General features: G+C 45.5%; 4 protein-coding genes, 1 long non-coding RNA gene and 1 pseudogene across 5 annotated transcripts; all 6 read right to left on the bottom strand.

Annotated features, from left to right (window-relative positions):
• Positions 1-989: 989 nt before the first annotated feature.
• LOC4339500 (uncharacterized) lies at positions 990-3,091 on the bottom strand. Its single transcript, XM_015783501.3, has 4 exons — positions 2,620-3,091; positions 1,857-1,977; positions 1,491-1,767; positions 990-1,342 (listed from the first exon to the last, which is right to left on the bottom strand). The coding sequence occupies exons 1-4, from the start codon at positions 3,078-3,080 to the stop codon at positions 1,182-1,184; spliced, it is 1,020 nt and encodes a 339-aa protein (XP_015638987.1). The 5' UTR covers positions 3,081-3,091; the 3' UTR covers positions 990-1,181.
• Positions 3,092-6,628: 3,537 nt separating this feature from the next.
• On the bottom strand, positions 6,629-7,729 carry LOC136356504 (uncharacterized). Its single transcript, XR_010741377.1, has 2 exons — positions 7,397-7,729; positions 6,629-7,185 (listed from the first exon to the last, which is right to left on the bottom strand). It is a non-coding gene; the product is annotated as an uncharacterized lncRNA (long non-coding RNA).
• Positions 7,730-7,885: 156 nt separating this feature from the next.
• Positions 7,886-13,315, bottom strand: LOC4339499 (FHA domain-containing protein DDL). Its single transcript, XM_015784338.3, has 11 exons — positions 13,187-13,315; positions 12,136-13,039; positions 11,502-11,533; positions 11,149-11,215; positions 10,904-10,961; positions 10,656-10,748; positions 9,597-9,711; positions 9,183-9,230; positions 9,020-9,065; positions 8,846-8,916; positions 7,886-8,212 (listed from the first exon to the last, which is right to left on the bottom strand). The coding sequence occupies exons 2-11, from the start codon at positions 13,030-13,032 to the stop codon at positions 8,173-8,175; spliced, it is 1,467 nt and encodes a 488-aa protein (XP_015639824.1). The 5' UTR covers positions 13,033-13,039; positions 13,187-13,315; the 3' UTR covers positions 7,886-8,172.
• Positions 13,316-13,644: 329 nt separating this feature from the next.
• LOC136356503 (probable auxin efflux carrier component 5a) lies at positions 13,645-14,296 on the bottom strand. The gene is made up of 2 exons (XM_066310507.1): positions 14,013-14,296; positions 13,645-13,924 (listed from the first exon to the last, which is right to left on the bottom strand). The coding sequence occupies exons 1-2, from the start codon at positions 14,165-14,167 to the stop codon at positions 13,756-13,758; spliced, it is 324 nt and encodes a 107-aa protein (XP_066166604.1). The 5' UTR covers positions 14,168-14,296; the 3' UTR covers positions 13,645-13,755.
• A 3,504-nt stretch (positions 14,297-17,800) lies between these two features.
• On the bottom strand, positions 17,801-18,981 carry LOC136356502 (protein ALP1-like; annotated as a pseudogene).
• On the bottom strand, positions 18,962-21,637 carry LOC4339498 (uncharacterized). The gene is made up of 4 exons (XM_015784339.3): positions 21,493-21,637; positions 20,503-21,352; positions 19,536-20,127; positions 18,962-19,277 (listed from the first exon to the last, which is right to left on the bottom strand). Exons 2-3 carry the CDS (start codon positions 21,343-21,345, stop codon positions 19,603-19,605), a joined length of 1,368 nt encoding a protein of 455 aa, XP_015639825.1. The 5' UTR covers positions 21,346-21,352; positions 21,493-21,637; the 3' UTR covers positions 18,962-19,277; positions 19,536-19,602.
• Between the last annotated feature and the right edge of the window lie 580 nt (positions 21,638-22,217).

Raw genomic sequence — 22,217 nt, 5'->3', positions numbered from 1 at the left:
GCGATGGCAGCCGATGCGACGCTTTGGCGTCTGCCCAATGCGTTGGTGCCGGTGTTAAGTCCTTAGCCACTAGAGCGGCTGGTCGCCAAATGTTGAGTCAGGAATAGGCTTCGGTTTCTTAGTCTTTAATGTTTCCCGCTTCCCTTCTCCTTTTATTTTTTTTGGGTTTGTTTGTAAAATTTTATTTCTTTTAATTAAAAAATACGCTCCCTGCATATTCCAAAAAAAAAAAAAAGCTCTTTGCAATGTTCAGAGTTCAGACATTCTTGTGGTGCTCCAAGGAGAAATATATTCAGGCGACTGCAACCATAGTACAGACAACAGGCAGCATGCTGAGGGATGTCAAAATCTGAGGTAACAATGTACCACAGTACCAGCAATTTCAATCCTCATTCTTAATTTCCAGTTCTCATATGAAGCGAAACATACTCCCGCCAGCAGCAAAAACAATAGAACATTTGCCACCATTTAGTTGAACGGAGTTAGTAAGTTGTTTTAAAGGACAAATATAGAAGCAGAGACATCCATCACATCATTATTTCTACCCTATAATCATTAATTTGTTGGGTAACTGGGCGCAAAAGGGAACATAGGATTAATGACATATAATGCCATTTAGGAGTACCTAAGAATAAAATTATCAGGGTACTCAAGGATGAAAACTCTATGAACTAGAAATTGCATTGCGAGACTTCAAAATTTCCGCTGCACTGTACTTCCAATCTATCTGTTGACAGCTAAATTTGACACTAAGGAAGAAATATAATAAAGTTTGACCAAATTTGAAAAGAAGCTCGAGCCTTCTATACAAAGCCGTTCTATTCTGTAAAAAAAAAAAAGAATTCCTAGCCACAAGTCTTCTATAGGATTGGTCTTTTTTTTTTGGACGGAGGGGCACCGACCAGTGACCGTTGTAAATCGTTGTGGTGACAAAAGCATCAACACTATATTTTATACTTATACTAATTGAATACTCAAAACTTCTAATGTTAACCTGAAAATGGAAAATTTAGTCGTGGATTAGATAGATAGCACTATCCTATTTCAAAAAGTTTAATTACATGGTCTTTAGATGAGACCTTCTGCTAGAAAAATAGCCACAATGTATACCGTTAGCACTATGACTTCTCTCTCCTCTAGGATCCCCTCTAAAAACCAACAATGAATATGCTCTTATTACATCAGCCTGCAGTGTAATACGGAATCTTGGAACTATCATGCCCTGCAACAAATTCTGTCCCATATGGATGCTTGATACGGTCACTACATGAGTGACAACGCTCATAGTCCTGATTCCTCGTCATTACATAATCAATTCTCCTGTTGATCTCATGGCATCCACCTACAATTAAAGCAACATCAACATATCAAATAAATCGCTGAGAAGGTCCTACAATCACACGTACAAACATCAATAACCTTACAGTAATTACAAATAAGCAAGCATATTAATCAGAATACAGTCAATTGGTCGACAATAATAAACATACCAAAACAAGAACCCTGGAGGTTGTGGATAGAGACGACACACATGGGCTCGATATCATCAGCACATCCAACAATATTAGGATCAAGGCTCAACTCTGCAAAGCGTTCCATCCTCTTTGCCAGAAGATCCGGATTCAATTTGAGCTCTGCAAAGTACAGGCTCTTCTTAGCCTGATCATCATTCTGAGCCCTGGCAGTAAAGTTGACATGGGCGTATGTGGACCCACAGACCTCATGAAAACAGTTTGATAAAAGAACAGTACAAAGCTCAATCTTAACCTGAACAAACAAAAAATAGAAAGGTTAGTAGTTTACAACATTAAGACTTATCATGTCATGGAAAGCAAAAAAAGGAAAAGGGCTATTACAATGTTCTTCTCAATATTGTTGTAATGGTTAATTGCTAAATTGGCGAAGCGATGAGCTTGGGGACAAACTTTCTTGCCAGCGAGCTCTGCCTCCATCTCTTCTGCGGTCAAATGTTGCTCACTGCAATATATTCAAAAGAGTAATAGATTCAACAGTGTGTTGGACAAAACCAATTTTAGGTATTCACTTAAAAGTTTAATTTCACTTCAACTATTGCATTCTGTATTTCTGTTGCATATACAGGACTTCAATTGTTAATGCGTTCTATCTCTGACCACCAGCTAAATGAATCAACTGAAGTTATTTTATAATTTAACTGTTTTAGTAACCAAGAATGGAAATGCAGCTTAAAAAAAATCCACATTTCTTATTAATTAAAATGGTTGCAGGTTCTAATATCAGTTTACCCATTTACAGGATCGTGCAGGATTCATCTCCAAAGTAACTTTGGCTTTTCTGTCTCCACCTCTTCCTTGTGTCCTTAGGAGATCTATTCTAAGCTGAATTATCGATGTCTTGTTTGCTGTGATCACTACTGTTTTATAAGTGATAAAAAAACAATGATAGTTTTTCACATGAATTTTGTACTGAGGAATATAATGGGTGCGCAATTTCACGTGTGTTAGGATCTACGAAAGGAAAGTTCTATTTGTATGATGTTTTCTTAGTGATGTAGTTGACATACCCATGAGCAAAAAAAAAAAACAAGAAGAAGAAGAAGAAGAAGAAGAAGAAGAAGAAAGAAGAAGGGGTTTAACATACGGTGTATCGGAGAGGACGCGGGGTCGGAAGATTTGTTCGATTTTGTTCTTCTCGATGTCGATCATCCTCTGATAGAACCTGGCCATCTGCGCCTTGGACTCGCGGAAAGCGGGCTTATCCTCCTCCCTGAAGCAGTGAGCCTTATCGCTCATGTCCAAGCTGTCCGCGAGAAGCTCCTCCCATGTCATGGGCCTCTTTCTCAGGCAAGGATGGGGTAGCGTGCGAGGGATCCTCCTCCACCTCCCTGGCGTCCTCTTCTTCCTCGCCGGGGCCTCGCATGCAGACCCCGCCGCCGCCGGCAGGAAGGTGGAGGAATTGGCCCCCGATTGCGACGGCGACGGCGGCGGCGGCGGCGGCAGAGAGTCCAGCCATTCCCGCGCGGTGATCGGGACGGTGGATCCCTGACGAACCTGGAACATGGAGTAGGTCGCCAGTTTCTCTTCTATGGTGGGCCTTCTCATCTCCGCCCGCCGAATCGCAGTCTAGGGTTAGGGTTCTTCCTCCTCGCGAACTCGATGGGAGAAAGAAAGTGGTCCTGATATATATATATCGATGCGAAAAGAAATTTATGCATATGTCACGGAAATCAACACACGTACATTTGGCTCCTGCTCAGCTGATCCTATACCATATAACGATACAAATAAACATATTGAAATTAAAACAAGGAAATTATACTTCTGACAGATCAGGCTCCGAGTCCGCCGACCATATGTATTGCACGGCGTCGCGGATCACCCGGAGAAAAGCGGCGGCCGGCAGCCGGCGCAGACGACGGCGACGTTGTGTCCACGCGGCGGGTTTCCCGGCCGCTGGCGTCGGCGGAGCGTGCTGCCGGCCGTCCCACCGCGACACGCGCGCCATCGGAGGGCGGTTGCACCGGGGTGTCGGGGGCCATGCCACTGCCTCCTCGGCAAGCCGCCACCGTCGTCGGCGAGCTGCATGTGCGTCGCGGCACACCGGGGTACCAAGGTTGACGGCGGCGGAGGAGAGCGGCGCGGCCTCCCCAGCACGCCGTCGTCGTCGGCCAGACTGATCGGCACGGCGGAGGAGAGCGGCTCTTCTTCGTCCTCAGCAAGCCGTCGTCGTCGGTCGGCAGCATTATAACCGGCGGCGACTCCTGCAGACGTAGTCCGCCGTGTCCGAGCGGCCGTGCTTGGAGCAGCGGAGGGGCGAGCCGGACGACGTGAAGCATCAGCAGCAGCAACAGTGCAAGGAGATCGAGACGAACTCTCCATGGCGGGAAGCCGGGAAGGAGAAGGAAGCCAATCGAGAGATGTGATGTGTACGTGTGTTGCAAGCTGCAGCGCTTCGTTTTGGGTATATCACCGGGAAAGTATTTTCTACACATGGTACCTAGGTGTATACATGTAATTTAAACAGTCATATAAAAGTTTTATAAAATTTAATAAGATAGGCTATGTTAATATAAAACACTATACAAACATACAAGTCTAAATTTAATCGACATACAAAGAAAAAAAATAACAAATTTTATCTGCACTGTACAGGGACTAGTCACTGTCTGATTTTATTATTTTTGTTTCTTTAGTTATAGATCAAATTTAGTCATGCATGTTTGTGTATAGACTTATATCATCACAATTGATGTTACTATTTTTTTTTTAATTTTTTCTATAACTATTTGAGTATACTCTACAAATCTCGTCAACGAGTATAGCCCGTCGACAATAAGCATTAATCCCAAATTCTATAAAGTTATCAAAACTGAAAATATTATAATTGTGAGACCCAAACTAAGTACAACCGGATATTATTAATTACAAATTTTGAAATTTATTAAATCATGGCAAACTTATAATTAAGACACCAATCTGAATACAACTTAGTTTTTATTGATTCAGAATTTCAGACTTATTGAAACATCGAAAAGATACATGTTAATTAAGGTCGAAATACTACCATGAGGATCGATAGATATATATGCTAGCCTACTTAGCTAGTGACGAAATTAACATGCATGCAAAATAAATATACACATGTGCTCGTCTACTTAAGCTAGACATATATTCATACAGTTGGTAATTAATGGTACAGTTTATATAACTTCATCTTCTTCCTCGGTCTCGATCGATCAGGCTTCGAGTTCGCCGATCACGTATTCGACGGCGTCGCGGATCAGGCGGAGCAAACCGGCGGCATCATCCGCCGGCGCCGGCGGCCGGAGCGGGGGATCCGTGCTTGTTCGGAGACGTGGAGACGTGATAGGCGGCTTGTTTCCCTGCGGCGACGGCGGAGCGATCCCCAGCGGCGGCTTCCCGTCGTCGTCGGAGAGCGGCTTCGTCGACCCACCCGGCTGAGGCGACGGCGGAGTATTGGTCGGCGCCCTCCCCCCCGACACGCCGCCGTCGACCCCGGCCAGCGGCGTCACCGGCCGATTTGACTGAGGCGGCGGCGGCGCCCCGCCGGATCGTCCCAGCTGTCCCGGCACATCCAGTCCCGGCGAGGCGGCGGCCACGGCCTCGCCGTCGTCGGTCGGCAGCATTATAACCGGCGGCGACGACTCCAGCAGACGATGTCCATGTCCGAGCGCGAGCGGCCGAGCTTGGAGCAGCGGAGGAGCGAGCAGGACGACGTGAAGCATCAGCATCGGCAGCAGCTTGCAAATGCAGGGAGATCGAGACGAACTCTCCATGGCGGGAATGAAGGAGATCAGAAGGAAGCTGATCGATTCGATCGATGGATCGAGAGATGTATGCATGTGTGTTTGCAAGATGCAGCGCTCGCGGCGAGCTCTTTACATAGGTAGGGTTTAATTGCGTACGGCGCTTGTACTTGTCGACAATGTGTGTGGCGATTGGTGAGTCAACGGTTTTGTTAGTTAGGCTGTGTTTAGATCGTTGTAAAGTTTGGAAAAGGACTGAAATTGGAGATGATGTGACTGAAAAGTTGTGTGTGTATGACAGGTTGATGTGATGGAAAATGACTGAAGTTTGGATCCAAACTTTGGATCTAAACACAGCCTTAGTATTGCTGAACCATCAAAAAATATATATTTAATTTGGATCAACTAGTCGTCGTTAATGTTTAGTACTCCCTGTACCATAATATATATACCATAATATGAGAGATTTTGAGTTTTTACTTGCAACGTTTGACCACTTGTCTTATTTAAAAAAATTTAAAATTATTATTTATTTTATTCGTGACTTACTTTATTATCTACAGTACTTTAAGCACAACTTTTCGTTTTTTATATTTGCAAAATAAAATTGAATAAGACGAGTGGTGAAACGTAGTATGGAAAAACTCAAAATCCGGGACGGAGGGAGTAGTAACAGGAAAGGAGCACGAATGACAGTATGTTGTCAGTTAGTTGCTACCGTACGCATTTTTTCTCTGCGAGCTAAGGTTGCTAGCAACATAACTGTTCAACAGCTATTAGTTACAAAAGAGAAAAAAAAATGTTCAACAGCAAGGAAGCAACCGCGAAAACCCACGTGCGTGAATGACCGGAGCTAGTGTCAAACTTCTGCGCTCACTCGATCGCGATCGATCTGGCCGTGAATTGGTGAGATTTTTGGCTTGCAGTCACATGAATCTTAATGCGAGCATTCAAACCATCAAACCATGCGAGCATTCAACGATTTTTTATGCACTTACCACAAACCGGTTGCTAGTTGCTACAGGCTACAGCCAGTCACTAGCAGGTTTTGGAAGCCTGATGGCGAGGAGCTGACAGTTTTGATAATTGACAACATAATCAGCCAATCAGGCCATGTTTAAGGGAGCTTCTTGTAACTGCAATTTCATCTTCGGCTCTTCAAACAATCTAGCTTTTCATCTAGATTCTAAGGGTCTGTTTGGAGGAGCTTCTAGTAGCTGCAACTTCTCCTAGAATCTCCAGTTGCCAAAAACTCCCTCAAACAGTCCAGTTTTTTACCCAGATTCTGAAAATCTGTAGTTGTAGAATCTGAAAAATGAACTAGGGGTCTGTTTGAGGGAGCTTAAGATTCTGAGAAACAGCTGGCTGGTTGCCAGCTTCTAAGAATCTGAAAAAACTGGGTTTCCCAGCTTCTAGCTTTTTATTTTCTGGATTCTACAACTACAGCTTCTTATAATTTAGACCAAAAGCTAGACTGTTTAGGGGAGCTTCTGATTCTGGGAGAAGCTGCAGTAGCTAAAAACTCCCCCAAACAGGCCCTAAGAATAAGTAGAATTTAGCTTGTTTTTCGTATTCTCACCCGATGGCTCTCAAATTTCCCAAACAAAACGGCATTCCAATCACACGAATGGCAGTGACTACCTTGTAACATCAAGGTTACAACAAATAACTAAACGTCTAAACCGTGTATACTGCCGGGCTTGGGGGACGCTGTCGCGGTGCAGGTTGGCCATCATCGTGTCCTGCCAACGGCGGAGCAACAGCAACCGGCCGCCACATCGGCGGCGGCGCGCCACCTCCGCCGTGTTGATGCGGCGCTGGGTGCTTCGGCGACGGCGGGATGTACGGCGACGGCCTCACCAGCGCACCACCGTCATCCGTGCTGACGCTGCTCCGCCACGCCGACGCACGAAGATGTGGATGGGAGGAGTAGGCTTCTCCTGAAGCGACAAAAACAGCAGGAGAAATTTCGTCAGTGAAGAACAGACAGACAAATTAGCTATCAAACCATTTGTTATACGTAGTATTTTTCACATGGTCAATGCGTGATGCGTTTGGTCAGTGAATGACAAATTACTAGCTACCAAATGCACTCCTCTCTCTCTCTTTTTTCACATGATGCATGCGAGTGAAAGCGTCTATGTTGCCTACCTAGCATCCGTGCTTGCAACGGCTGAGCGAAGAGGAGGTAGCAGAGGAGAAGGAGAAGACTATGAGACGGTGATCTATCCATGATCGATAGATGCAGGAGCAAGCTGAAGCTTGCTGCAGATCAATCGGTACACGGATGGAGAAAGGTTTTGGGAACACGGTCAGTATATATAGCGGCTAGAAACCACTGACCTTGTGTAGTTGACGAGTTGTCGAGGTTTCGAGCATTATACACTAGCAATCTACCATGTGCACAGTCGAAAGATGCTCTCTTTTTTTTTTTGGGCCCAAAGTGGGCTACCTGCTTTGTTTCTCGATGCCTGCTTAACTGTAGAATAGTAATGAAGCTAGAGTATCCCCTACCTGGCTACCTCTAAATGATAAAATCTGAGCCAACAGAACTGCTTCAGTGCTTGGCTATATCAGATTATTGCTCATCTCGTGTCAAGATTCTCAGACTTCAAATAGATTAGAGTGCCAACATTTCACTAGTCACAAATTGCAGATTATAATTATGATATGGCAGTGACAATATGACATTATATTTGACAAAACCATGAAGTCAGTAGCGGTACTAGATCAACCACTGGATAATAAAACAAGTCTAGGCTCTAGAATCCTATAAATGTAACGGAAGATTACCGGCCTCTGCCATGTTCCTTCAGGCATTCTTGAAAAATATTCAGGCGACTGAAACCATAGTACAAACAACAAGCAGCAGAGGGACGTCAAAATCTCAGGTAACAATGGAGCAAAGTTTCCAGCAATTTCAATCCTCAATCTTTCGAGTTTTCATGAAGCAAAACATACTCCCGGCTGCAAAAAAAACAATAAAACATTTGTCAGATTTTAGATGAACGGGGTTAGTAAGGAGGCATATAGAAGCAGAGGCTGATCATCATTATATTATATTTACTTTTGGGCAACTAGACTCAAAAGGGCCCTAAATATGGATTAGAAATAGTACCATCCATCTAAGAACAAAAAGATGAGGCTTCTGAAGGATGAAAACCGTATGAACTAGGAAGGGGCACTGTGTGCAAACTTCAAAATCTCCACAGCTCCGAACATATGTTATACATTTATACATGATTGAGCTTGCAAGTCAAGGCTCCATAAAGGAAAATTATGTTTCCATAATGTAGACATTTTGAGATTCCTTGATATTTATAAACATTAATATACCACCTAAAGATTCATTTGGAAATTGTATTGAGAAAAACAATTAGGCGTAGTTTACAAAGATATTACTTAGATTATTGGAGAAAAAATGTTTATCCCAAGAGTACCACAAATCAAAATAAAAGCTCTAATTAAAGAGAATGCCAAAAGCCAGACTGTCACTTTCATAATAAGTTGTTAATTTAAGTCATCACATACCAAAGATACATATACATTGAGCAATATACAAATAAACAAAAAAGTGATGCTTTCTTTAATTGATCATACCTACTATTGCCAAACTTAATGGTATCCTTTTCAAAGAGTTCATAATAACGGCTGGGCTCAATACGATTCTCCTGAAAAAAAAATCAAAACATAAATATTGACTGGGTAGAAAATATTATTAGAAATGCGACTAGTGTATCTGATTAGTAGTAAAAGTATCACTGGAGGACTTACATTAATGAAAGTTCCATTGGTACTACCAAGATCCATCAGATAAGGCCTATCAAACAAAGCAGCAAAAAACATCATAATCTAGACTAGCATACAGAACTAAGATAATCATGAATTATTAGTACTTGTTATTAAAAAAAATATATGCGTTACTAGCAAGGAGTACCTCACTTGCTTTGACATCATGCCATCTGGCTGCTCCTTCTCTACAAGTCTGAAAAGGCAAAGAGATGAGTGAATCACAATATTATTTCTCAATCTATACTCCTTTTAAAAGGGAGCAGTGGTGATGGTGAGTGGTGAATCTGCCACCACCCCACCACCAGCTCCCTAGTTTTTTTGGAATAGAAAAGGGGGGCCTACATGTCAACCACCCCTACCACCAACTTCCTACTTTTTGTGAGAAGAAAATAGGACAGTGCACATGTCAGTAACAAATATATACATAAATTAAGGGGCGATATACACAGAAAATGATGATAATAATGAGTTAATGATAATTTTCTTTATTTAAAATCCTGTTGCCACGCACAGGCAATATGCTAGTAAAGGCAAAAAACAATAAGATTGCTATGCTTACCTATATTGAAGAACTGCATGTTGCTTACTGCAGGAGGGATGATCTGTGGGGATGTCTGCAACTTTCCGTTCCCTTCCAAAAAGGTAGCTGCTCATCCGGTGAACATATAATGGTTCTGTTCAATCAAGATAGCATCACAAGACACAGTCAAACAAGAAGAGCAAAACTGAAGTATTTAATCACTAATGTAAGCACGTGAATTTTTTTACCACCGTACACATTTAATTTATACCACTATAATGCCCAACCTTTAACTTGCTGTTCATCACAATAAACTTCATTACTTCAGTTATTTCACTTCCGTTCAAAACTAAAACTAGTGAGCTATCCATACAATACCAATGCTCAAACAGTATCATTGGATATATTCACAAGCCAGTGTATCGTAAGGAACTGAACAATAGCAAAGCACTAGGCAGGCTTCATTATTACAAACCAATGGTCCTGTGTTTGATCCATCGATTGAACAAAGGTTCTCTTTCCTTTCCCCAGGGCTAGACAACTAAGCCACAGATAAGGGCATGTTTAGTTCTCAAAGCATGTGAACACCTTTTATGAGATCTAGACCTCCACTCTAGTTAGGCACGTGCACACACGCATGCATTTAACTTGGGTGGCTGTGCCGTGTACACATATCGACCTTACTCTAGAAAAGAAAGAGCCCTTTTACTCCCCGGGGAAAATGTAAATAATGATACTGATTCAATGCAAGCTCATATCATAGTGACCCACTCGTTAGTGCCTTTGCTCACGTTAAATGGTTCGTTCCAAAACTCTCCGAAATTAAGCTAGTTCGAAAATGTTTTTATGTTCCATACTCGCTTCATCACAGTCAGTTAAGCTTACTGCTTTTAACAGAACCTACTTTTGGTTTGGCCATGTTGGGAAGGGAAATAGAGAAACAGCTGTTGAACTAGACAAGAACATGCCTCTACAGACTGGCAAATCCAAAAAATGTTTTTTTCTTCTATTTATTAAAAACTATTAACTCGAACAGATAGCATGACAAAAGGAAAAAAGTTAGCTTCATATATAGAGTAACAAGTCAAGAATAACTACCTTCGAGTGGTTCACCACCCTTGAAGACGTAGAGTCTCCATCTAATATCTGACTTGCGAGCCTCTGGAGGTTCTGAATGCAACAGATTTACACCTGAAATGGAAGTAAATTGCAAACTCTGAGGACAATGCAATACAGCAAAGAACAAGGAATTACAAATTCTCATTGGTGGTTAAACAAACATTAATGTAAAGTGTAACATTTAGGTTCATGACCAAAAAGAAAGATATAGGGCTTCAAAACAGCACCTGCAACTCTGTTAGTCTCCTCAGCAAGCTTTCCAGACAATTCAAATGATGGTTTTTGCTGCAAAACACCAATGAAATTATTAAAATACTAGTGTATGACAAATGAAGAGAAAGGTTAAATAAAAAGAAAGCTGACATGGCAAGTATTTTGTATCTGCGAAAACAGCAAGCATCATATAAATAAACTGTACACAACAAAAGGAAGATTGTTATTATTTTAAATTTCATCATGGAGTATGCCCTACCTTTTCTTTTGCTTCCAGAGCTTCTGCAGTAGCATTCATCTTCACCAAAGAATCAGGATCAACACTCCTGGCCAAAATAGTATCAAATATAATATTTTCAGTTCTAAAATTTCAGGTACAAAAACATTGCGCTCATGTAGCTGGTCAAATATACATTTGTTTGTTTTAGGTACTACTGCTACAGTTGCTTAACGGATATGCTGATATGCATCAAAAGTTCAAAACCATTCCAGCAAGAGGGTATGACACCCATAACACGCGTAGCCCCATTGATACAACAAGAAAACAATTGCAAGCAATGCTTCTACTAAAAATTTACAATTCGTATTGAATATAGAGTTTTGCATGCTTACCGTGACGCTGCATCTGTTACAGAGCTTGTATCCTGAAATAAATCAAAACAAAGTTTAGGTTGCAACTAACGGGCCATATATGATAGCAAACATGAAAAGAAACCAAATTGGTATGAAATGAAAAGGATAGCGGGCAACTAATTATATCCTCTAGAATCTGAACTCTGAAGCAAGAAGGGTTTACATGGAATACAGACCCACAAGTTTAGTGTCAACAATGCTGATAACAAGGCGTACTCCCTCTGTACTCGTAAAGGAAGTCGTTTTGGACAGCGACACGGTCTCCAAAACATAACTTTGACTTCTTGTTTCTATAAAAATATTTAATGAAAAGTGATATATGTATACTTTTATAAAAGTATTTTTCAAGACAAATCTATTCGTATAATTTTTACATTTTCAAACTCAACTTGAGAGTTATTCATGATTTATATTCCCAAGGTTTGACTTAAACATTGTCCTAAACTACTTCCTTTACAAGTACGGAGGTAGTAATTTTTTTTCACTTCTATTCATTTGGGTGCAGGTTATCAGACAAAGAACAGAAACAAGGGACAATCATGAAACAAAAGAACACACTACGCCAACTAACAGGTGGATATGTATAAGAAAAGGGTCAGATATCATTACACACCTCACCATGTGCTGCACTTCTAGATGACCTCGGTGACTGGCGGGATTCACGTCTACCCCTATGCCTATGCTCTTCTGGAGACACTGATCGCCCACGCCTAGATGATCTCCCTGATTCACCATTGCTCTCATCCCGGTCTGCCCTTCTCTCTCTTGCAGAATCCCTTCTATCATCATGATCTGCCCTTTGCTCCCTGGAATTGACTTTTCGATCATCCCCATCAGACCTTCTACCCCTTGAATCACGCCTTTCATCATCTCGGCTTGACCATGTCTCCCTTGAAGCACCCGACCGATCAGACCTTCTATCTCTTGAGTGATCCCTATCATCATCATGATCCAGTTTCCTGTCCTTAAAAGAGCCCCTACTATCCTCCCTCTCAGTCTTTCTATCCCTTGACACATCCTTTCCCTCATCACGCTCCCTGTACCTCCCCGAGTCCCGCTCTTCCCTGCTGGTGGTCTTCCGACGGTCACCCTCAGTAGCATCTGCACCTTCCCGCTCACTCTGAGCCCTTCTCAATCGTTTGCTCCGTGGTGAGGGCGACCGAGACTCCCGTTTCCTGGCAGGTGACGGAGACCGTGACCGTGACTGAGCTTGTTTCGGCGACCTGACCTGCTCCTTCACCCTATCTCTCTGTGGCGACCTCCCAATACTCCTAACAGGAGACCTCCTAGGTGAGCCATTCCTCCGAACAGGCGACCTCTCCCTATGTGAGCTAGTAGTCTTAACAGGAGACCTCCTCCTAGGCGAGCGACTCCTCGGAGCCGGTGACCTCTCCCTCCGAGCAGGCGGGCTCCGCCTGCGCGGCGGCGAGCCACGGTCCCTCGCCGGCGAGCGCGACCTCGAGCGCCCCGACCTCCGCGAATGCTCCCTCCGCTCCACCGCCGAAGCCATTCCCCACCTGGAGCAGCATCACCCCCAAACCAAACCGATTCAGAACAGCACTACGAAGAAAAATCGCGGAATCGCTAGGGTTTTGTGCGGCCTCAGTCCGAGGAGCCGCCAAAAAAAAAAAGAGGGAGGGAGGGAGGGAGGAAGGGGAGCGTACCGGGTGCGGCGGAAGCGGATGCGGAGTCGTCGGCGGCGAGGTTATCGCCGGTGGCGACCGGCCAGCGGCGACCGCGAACCGAGGGTTTCTTCTCTGTGAGGGCTCGGCTTCAGAGAACAATCCGGAACCGGAGGCGGAGTCCGGGAAGGCTGTACAATATCAAGACGACCGCGAAAGCCCAATAGAGAGCCCAAGTTGCTAAGCGACGGCGGCCCAGTTAGATGAGGGCCCATATGGAAGACTCTGTGGTGGCCCATAGGGAATAAGTTCATCTAGGGTCCCTTAACTTGTCAAGGAATCCGATTTTCGTCCTTCAACCGTAAAACCAGATACTATGGGTCCCTGAACTATCAAAACCGATGCATATTAGGTCCCTCGGCGGTTTCGATGGTGGTTTTGGCTGACGTGGCACCTACGTGGCTAATTTGACTCGATCACGATCTGACGTGGCACTGATGTGGCAATTTGATCCGGAAAAATAATAAATTCCGTGGGACCTAAATATCAGTTTCACACACAAATTAATAAAAGAATGGCGGGGTCCACGTGACCCCACATGTCAGTCAAAATCACCCCTCCTCTTCTGCTTCCGGCTTGCCGCTCGCCGCGACGACGACGACGACCGTGGATGCGGCGCCGGCGCTGGCCTCGACGTCCTTGCTGGCCGGCGTCGTCGTCGTCGACGACGACTCGTCGGAGGACGAGGTGCCGTCGACGTACATCCCGATGGCGGCCTTCCTGACCTCGAGCACGAACAGCAGCAGTGTGAGCCAGACGATGGCCTAGAAGACGGAGAGCTGGACAACGAGCTGCTGCGCCCCCTCACCGTACATGGAAGGCCGTGAAGATCGAGAGGGCAACGGCCATGAACCACCAGCTCCACCGCTGCTTTGTATCCACGAGCACCGGCACCAATTGCGGGTCCCACGCCAGCCGCCGGGTCTGCTCCTCCGCCTGCCGGCACGCGTCGTTGTCGGGCATCAGGAACTGGATCAGCAGGAGGTCCAGCGACTGCGCCGTCCCTCCCTGTTGCCAGCGGCAGCTTCCTCCTCCCTTTACCTTGCTGCAATCGCCCGGCACCGGCGGCGGGGGTGAGCAGGCAGCAACCACCCGCCGGCGCTACCCGCCTCCGCGCCGTCTCGCCGTCACCGACACCGCCCGCGCCGGCGGAGGCGTTCGGGTCCGATGCCCTCAAGGAGACTTTCTCCGTTGACGTGGTGGCGGCCGAGGCGCGGCCGCTGAACGTGCCCCTGGCCGCGCCCTTCACCATCGCGTCGTCGCGGCTGGAGACCGTGTCCTACGTCGCCGTTCGGGTGGAGCTCCGCAGCGGCGCGGTCGAGTGGGGGGAGGCGCCTGTGCTGCCCTCCGTCACCGCCGAGGACCAGCCCGGCCGCCTTTGGTGCCCATCCCATCCGCATCTGGCGCAAGAGAGATGAAGAGAGGGGAGCTGGGGAGAGGAGGAAGATGGGAAGGGGTGAGTTAGCCTGACATGTGGGGCCCACATGGGTCCCATTGTTTTTTATTCTTTTGTGTGAAACTGACACGTGGGTCCCATAGGTTTTATTTTTTTTCTGGATCAAATTGCCACGTAAGCGCCACGTCAATGCCACATCAGATGAAGACCGAGTTAAACTAGCCACGTAGACGCCACGTCAGCCAAAACCGCCATCGAAACCGCCGAGGGACCTAATCCGCACCGGTTTTGATAGTTCAGGGACCCATTGTACCTGGTTTTATGGTTGAAGGATGAAAATCGGATTCGTTGACAAGTTAAGGGACCTAAGATGAACTTATTCCCACCCCCATAATTTTGAAGAGGAAAAAGTTCACTTTGGGTCCCTCTATTTGTCGCCCCGTCCGATTTTCGTCCCTTGACCGCAAAACCGGGTACTACCCATCCCCCAACTTACGAAACCGGGCAAACAAGGTCCCTCGGTGATTTTGGATGACGTGGTGCCTACGTGGCTTGTTTGACTAGGTCTCCGTCCCACGTGACATTGACGTGGCAATTAAACCTGAAAAATAAATAAACCTTGTGGGACCCACATGTCAGTTTTACACAGAAATTATAAAAAAGGTGGGGCCCACGTGGGCCCACATGTCATTCTCTCCCCCTTTTCCTCCACCCCATGTTCCACCGCATTCTCGCCGCCCGCGCCCACCGACGACACGACCCCAGCCGCCACCGCAGCCCGGCGACCGGTGGCGCCGCCCACCTCCCTGACTCGCCGTGGCCGCTCGGGGTAAGGCGGTTCCCCTGTTGCCGCTCCCGCTCCCGCTCCCGCCGTGCCGACGCAAGAGAGGACCGCGCCCGCCCGGCTGTCGACACCCCATCGGTGGAGGAAGTCGGCCAACTGCAGCAGCCACGGCACCCGGCAGCTCCGCCCGCCTCGGCGGCGCTACCGCGGACAGCGACGCACCTGACGACGACGCCGCGGCCGCTCCCCCCACCGCCGAGTCAACGCTCCTCTGCACACGCTCGCCTGCAGAGCGCGACGCCCGTGGGCTCAACGACTGCGGCAGCCAGGGCCACCTCCCACCACCCCTTCCTCTCCTGCCGGCCGCCGCGCGCCGAGCACCACTGCCTCTCCACCGCGAGAGAGAGGGGAGAAAGAGAGCTGAAGAGAGGGAGATGTGGATAGAGGAGAAAGAAGGTGGGGCTGAGGATGACATGTGGGGCCCATGTGGGCCCCACCTTTTTATTATCTGACTTGTGGGCCCCGCTATTTTAAAATTATTTTTTTGTGTGTAGCTGATAGGTGGGCCCATGGTTTTTATTATTTTTTCAAGATATAATTGCCACGTAAGCGCCACGTCAAATGCCACGTGGGACAGAGAACTAGTCAAACAAGTCATGTAGGTGCCACATCAGCCAAAACCGCCTTTAAAACCGCAGAGGGACCTCGTTTGCCCAGTTTTCGTAAGTTGGGGGACGGGTCGTATCCGGTTTTGCGGTCAAGGGACGAAAATCGGACCGGGCGACAAATAGAGGGACCCAAAGTGAACTTATTCCTTTTGAAGAGAAAATCCAAGAAATGACAAGCACCAAATTTCAAAAAAAATACCATCAATAAATACGAGTTCTATGAAATATCATCGTACAAGTGAATTCGTCCTAGAAATGTCATCACCGTTAAGGTTCCGTTAGCAGTCCATCCTGCAGCATTAGATGTGTTGTTTATCCTATAGCATTTAACGGGAGGCTACTAACAGAATCTTAATGGCTATAGCATTTCTAGGATAATCCTCTTGTACGATGATATTTTATGGAACATACACTCATATATCGTATTTCTTGGATTTGGTTGATTGTCGGTGGTATTTCTTGGATTTTCTCAACCACAAACTAGTCCAGCCCAACACTTTTGGCAGTGCCTCTCCTTTTTTTTTTCTTTTCCTTTTTTGCGGGTAATGCAACTTTTCATTTTATTTCACTAGGGAAAGGAAGAATTTGAGACACTTAACCCGTCAGATACACTGTTCTTTTTGGACTATGGAACGTGGGGACTTCATAAGAAATGTTTTTTTCAAAACAGTCAAAATTCATTATGGATTATTGAGTCTACATCTTATGTTAAATATATATAATGAAATCAGTTTATACTGTAATTGTCAATCACTACCAGAACTCACCATCACCATGTCCCCTACTGTTTTTTCTGCTAGGGAACAGCCTGAAACTAGTAGGGAAACAGTTTCCCTACACTTTTTCGTAGGGAAACCTTCCATGGGAACATATTCGTGGGGAAATAAAAGTGCCCTACGATTTCAGCTATAAAAGCTAGATTCCTAGGATATGAAATGGTAGGGAACATTGCTTACATGGCATTTGTGATCCACATTACATGGCATTTGTGATCCACATGTAAAGTGACTTCCCCTATGTTTCTAAAACTGTAGGGACTTTTTATTTAATATATTTCTCCTAGCTGTGCCATCACACAATTATTTCCTTTTAAAATGTTCAAATAGTAGGGATATTTTTATATGCAATATATATCTGAATATTGCACCAAATAGGCGATTCACTCAAATTAAAAATAATTAAATAGGTAATATATATCACTAATCTTACAAACCAAATCAACACGAGCTCTCACAAATCTTCCATGAATAATCATTACTTAGATAAGCATAAAGATCACTGAGACACTAATAGAATCAGTTACATAGTTACATAGGCCGTGTTTAGTTCGCGCCAAATTTAGAAGTTTAGTTGAAATTGAAACGATGTGATGGAAAAGTTAGAAGTTTGTCTGTATAGAAAAGTTTTGATGTGATGAAAAAGTTGGAAGTTCGAAGAAAAACTTTGAAACTAAACACGGCCTATAGTGAATCACAAGGTTTGGCAAAAGGTTTGCAAGCAGTAAACACAAGATTCCAGATTTGCCCATATTTAATGCTGCCTTAATGCCAATCACACAGACAACCATCACATGTATTCAGGTCACAAAACATGATGGTCAATCCCACAGCTGCTGTTGCTTCACAAAATACAATCATCCAGATGCAGAGGGAGGGCTGGCAGTGAACCTAGTGCTTCGGCTTCTGCTGTTGCTGTTGGTGCTCCCATACAACAACAAGAACATGGCATACATAATCACAGCAAAAAAGTGAAACCACAATTATTCATGCAATAGGAACCGAAAAAATGTTCTCAAACATACACAGCAGTCGCAAGCATTACAGTACATAACCATGTTTGTGCTTTACAAACAACTTTCAAGAACGGTTAACCAAACAAAGTGCAATGGAATCATGAAATGCATTCATCGGATCGCAATCATCAAACACTTCTTCTGTCTCAGGCTGATCGGCAGTAGCTTGTGAGGGCACATAGTTCTCATCACGGTCACAACGATCAAAGTGCTTATCCCGTATGCCACTAACCCTAATGAAGTTATGGAGAGCACAGCATGCAACTATGATTTTGGCCTGTTTATTAGGAGCATAACTAGAGACCTTTTTCCAACATGCGCCACTTCATTTTCAAAACTCCAAATGATCTTTCAATGACATTCCTAAGAGATGAGTGTGCATAGTTGAATTTTTCTTCCTTACCTTGAGGTTCAGGGCTGTCTCGATACTCCTGTAGATGATATTTGGTTCCCTTGTAAGGTGCAAGGTAACCTGGCCGGTTAGGGTAGCCGGAGTCCACAAGGTAATACTTTCCTACAGCAAGAAACATCAGTTAGTGCCACATTCTACAACTAACAAATCAAAATGAAGTACAATGCAACACTATACCTGTAGGAGGATGTGGAAACACATGGTTGTATGTTGAGTGTGCATCATCAAATACTCTCATGTCATGTACCGAACCAGGCCCATCCAGATAGTACAAATGTAAACCTCATGTCGAAGTCACATGCAGCCATGACATTTTGTGTGGTCATGCCCTTGCGGCACAAGTACTGCATGAACTTGTTGTTTGGCACCACGCAAGGGACATGAGTCCCATCTATAGCCCCTATGCAATCCTTGAAGTAGGGATAGAACCTACGGTTCCTCAGTCTTGGGTGCATTGTTCTGAATTGCGGGTCCACAGGCTTTATGACATCAACAGCAAGCTTGACCACAGACTGCAACACTTTGTTAAACAAGCTACTTACAGTCCCCATGGACCTCTCAAATCTGTCCTCAGCTTGCCTAACTGATTGTGGGGTGCCAACCATCCAAAGAAACATCGCAAGAGCTTCTACCGAGGTGGATTTGCTACTAGATTTTAGGCCATAGGACTGAACCAATAGGTCATGCAGGAGGAGGAACATAGTTGGACTCATTCTAAACATGTTATAACATGCCTTTCTATCCCCAAGCTTATTATGTACCCATTACAACCCAGTCAAGGCAGGTTGCCTATACTCACTCTAGTCAAATGCTTGTCAATGTGGATGGCATACTGAAACATAACGTGGAAGAAACCTTCGTCATCATCGTCCAACAAGTCCAACATCATCTTGTTTAAGTCTTCATCCATGCGCTGTCTTCGAGCACGACGATTGTGGGATGCTGACAACGACCACGACGAGAATGACGAGAATAACGACGACCGCGACGAGAATGATGACGACAACGACTGCCCTGCATCCTGTCAAAGCAAACAATGAGTTATGTTAGTAAAGAATAACAAAACATTTGCAAATAAATCTCAGCCATGCAGCACATAGTTCAAATCAGCAATGTATTAAAAGTGCATCACACTTAGTACCATAACAATGTTCATATAACAGACATCACAACCATAGTACACACATACATAATCATACACAGGATTGAACAAACAGACAATAATACATGAACTTAAAATTAATGACACAACAGAACATGAGATGGACTAGTTGTCGACCTCAACATATTTCTTGATGATGAGCATCCTTCCTGCTGGACAGGTGTGAATGAATGCATCCATCGCGCTACCATTCTGGGTAATGTTGACCACGCCCATGAACAGCTTTGGGCTTCCTTCTGGAGTGACCCCACACTCCGGCCATCTCGAGTACCTTTTTAATCTTCATCTCATGAGCGTTGGCTTGAGCTTCGGCGGCTATCATATGGGCTTCCGCGGCTCTCCTTTCGGCTTCGGCGGCTTTCCGTTTGGCTTCGGCGACATCCTGCATAACTTGCAACATGGATTGCATTAGGCTGATTTTGCTCCTTTGAAGGTCATTGTACTCCCTCATGTTGCTAACCATTGCCCTCACTGCTGGACTCTTGGACTTTTTACTTGGACTCGTCCTTTTGTTGCCAACACTAAGAGGGGTCAGCTCGTCCTCTTGCTCATCACCATCCGCTTCGTCAGAGCTATCACACTCTATAGGCTCCTCGGCAGTGGCCACAAACGATGCGGAACCATCCACAGCAACACCCTCAAACATTCGGTCCATTTCAGGCAAATATTCCGGCAAGCCTGGCCTAAACTTCTTCCAATCAGAATGTCCCTGCACAAAGAAGTCATATGGCATGAAGTCCTGAAACAAATCAAATACAAAGTTTAGGTTGCAACTTACGGGCCACATATGATAGCAAACATGAAAAGAAACCACATTAGTATGAAATGAAAAGGATAGCGGGTAACTAATTATATCCTCTAGAATCTGAACTCTGAAGCAAGAAGGGTTTACATGGAATACAGACCCACAAGTTTAGTGTCAACAATGCTGATAACAAGGCATAATTTTTTTCACTTTCTATTCATTTGGGTGCAGGTTATCAGACAAAGAACAGCAACAAGGGACAAACATGAAACAAAAGAACATAGTATGCCAACTAACAGGTGGATATGTATAAGAAAAGGGTCAGATATCATTACACACCTCACCACGTGCTGCACTTCTAGATGACCTCGGTGACTGGTGGGATTGGGATTCATGTCTACCCCTATGCCTATGCTCTTCTGGAGACACTGATCGCCCACGCCTAGATGATCTCCCTGATTCACCATTGCTCTCATCCCGGTCTGCCCTTCTCTCTCTTGCAGAATCCTTTCTATCATCATGATCTGCCCTTTGCTCCCTGCAAATGCCTTTTTGATCATCCCCATCAGACCTTCTACCCCTTGAATCACGCCCTTCATAATCTCGGCTTGACCATGTCTCCCTTGAAGCACCCGACCGATCAGACCTTCTATCTCTTGAGTGATCCCTATCATCATCGCAATCCAGTTTCCTGTCCTTAAAAGAGCCCTCCTCCCTCTCAGCCTTTCTATCCCTTGACACATCCTTTCCCTCATCACGCTCCCTGGTGGTCTTCCGGCGGTCACCCTCAGTAGCATCTGCACCTTCCCGCTCACTCTGAGCCCTTCTCAGCCGTTTGCTCTGCGGCGATGGCGACCAAGACTCCCGTTTCCTGGCAGGTGACGGAGACCGTGACCATGACTGTTTCGGTGACCTGACCTGCTCCTTCACCCTATCTCTTTGTGGCGACCTCCCAATACTCCTAACAGGAGACCTCCTAGGTGAGCCATTCCTCCGAACAGGCGACCTCTCCCTATGTGAGCTAGTAGACTTAACAGGAGACCTCCTCCTAGGCGACCGACTCCTCGCAGCCGGCGACCTCTCCCTCCTGCGCGGCGGCGAGCCCCGGTCCCTCGCCGGCGAGCGCGACCTCGAGCGCCCCGACCTCCGGGAATGCTCCCTCCGCTCCACCGCCGAAGCCATTCCCCACCTGGAGCAGCATCACCCCCAAACCAAACCGATTCAGAACAGCACTACGAAGAAAAATCGCGGAATCGCTAGGGTTTTGTGCGGCCTCAGTCCGAGGAGCCGCCAAAAAAAAGAGAGAGGGAGGGAGGAAGGGGAGCGTACCGGGTGCGGCGGACTGCGGCGGAAGCGGATGCGGAGTCGTCGGCGGCGAGGTTATCGCCGGTGGCGGCCGGCCAGCCGCGCCGGCGAAGCGGCGAAGCGAGGGTTTCTTCTCTATCTGTGAGGGCTCGGCTTCGCAGAGCAATCCGGAACCGGAGTCCGCGAAGGCTCTACAATATCAAGGCGACGCGAAAGCCCAATAGAGAGCCCAAGTTGCTAAGAGACGGTGGCCCAGTTAGATGAGAGCCCATATGGGAGATTCTGTGGTGGCACATTTTACTAGCGTCACCACATAATTTTGTAGAGAAAAATCCAAGAAAAACCATTGACAAACACCCAAATCTAAAGAAATGTCATCGACGAGTGCAAGTTTAATAAAATATCATCGTACAAATGATTTTGTCCCAAAAATACTATCGTCGTTAGGGTTCCGTCCATCCTGTGACGTTAAATGTATTGTTTATCCTATATCACTAAAGGAAAGCTGCTAACAGATCCCTAGCGGCGATACCATTTTTGTGACAAATACGCTTATACAATGATATTTTATGTAACTCGTACTTGTTGATAGCATTTCTTGGAATTATGTGATTGTTAATGGCATTTCTTAAATTTTTCTCAACCTCAAACTAGTCCGGCACAGTACTTTTGGCAGCGCCTCCCCTTTTCTCTTTTTTTTTCCTTTTTTGCGGTTAATGCAACTTTTTATTTCATTAACCCGTCAGATA

This window comes from Oryza sativa, chromosome 5, assembly GCF_034140825.1.
Source record: "Oryza sativa Japonica Group chromosome 5, ASM3414082v1".
NCBI lineage: Eukaryota > Viridiplantae > Streptophyta > Magnoliopsida > Poales > Poaceae > Oryza > Oryza sativa.
Note: the sequence above shows the minus strand (reverse complement) of the source record. Positions and strands in the feature narration are given on the sequence as shown.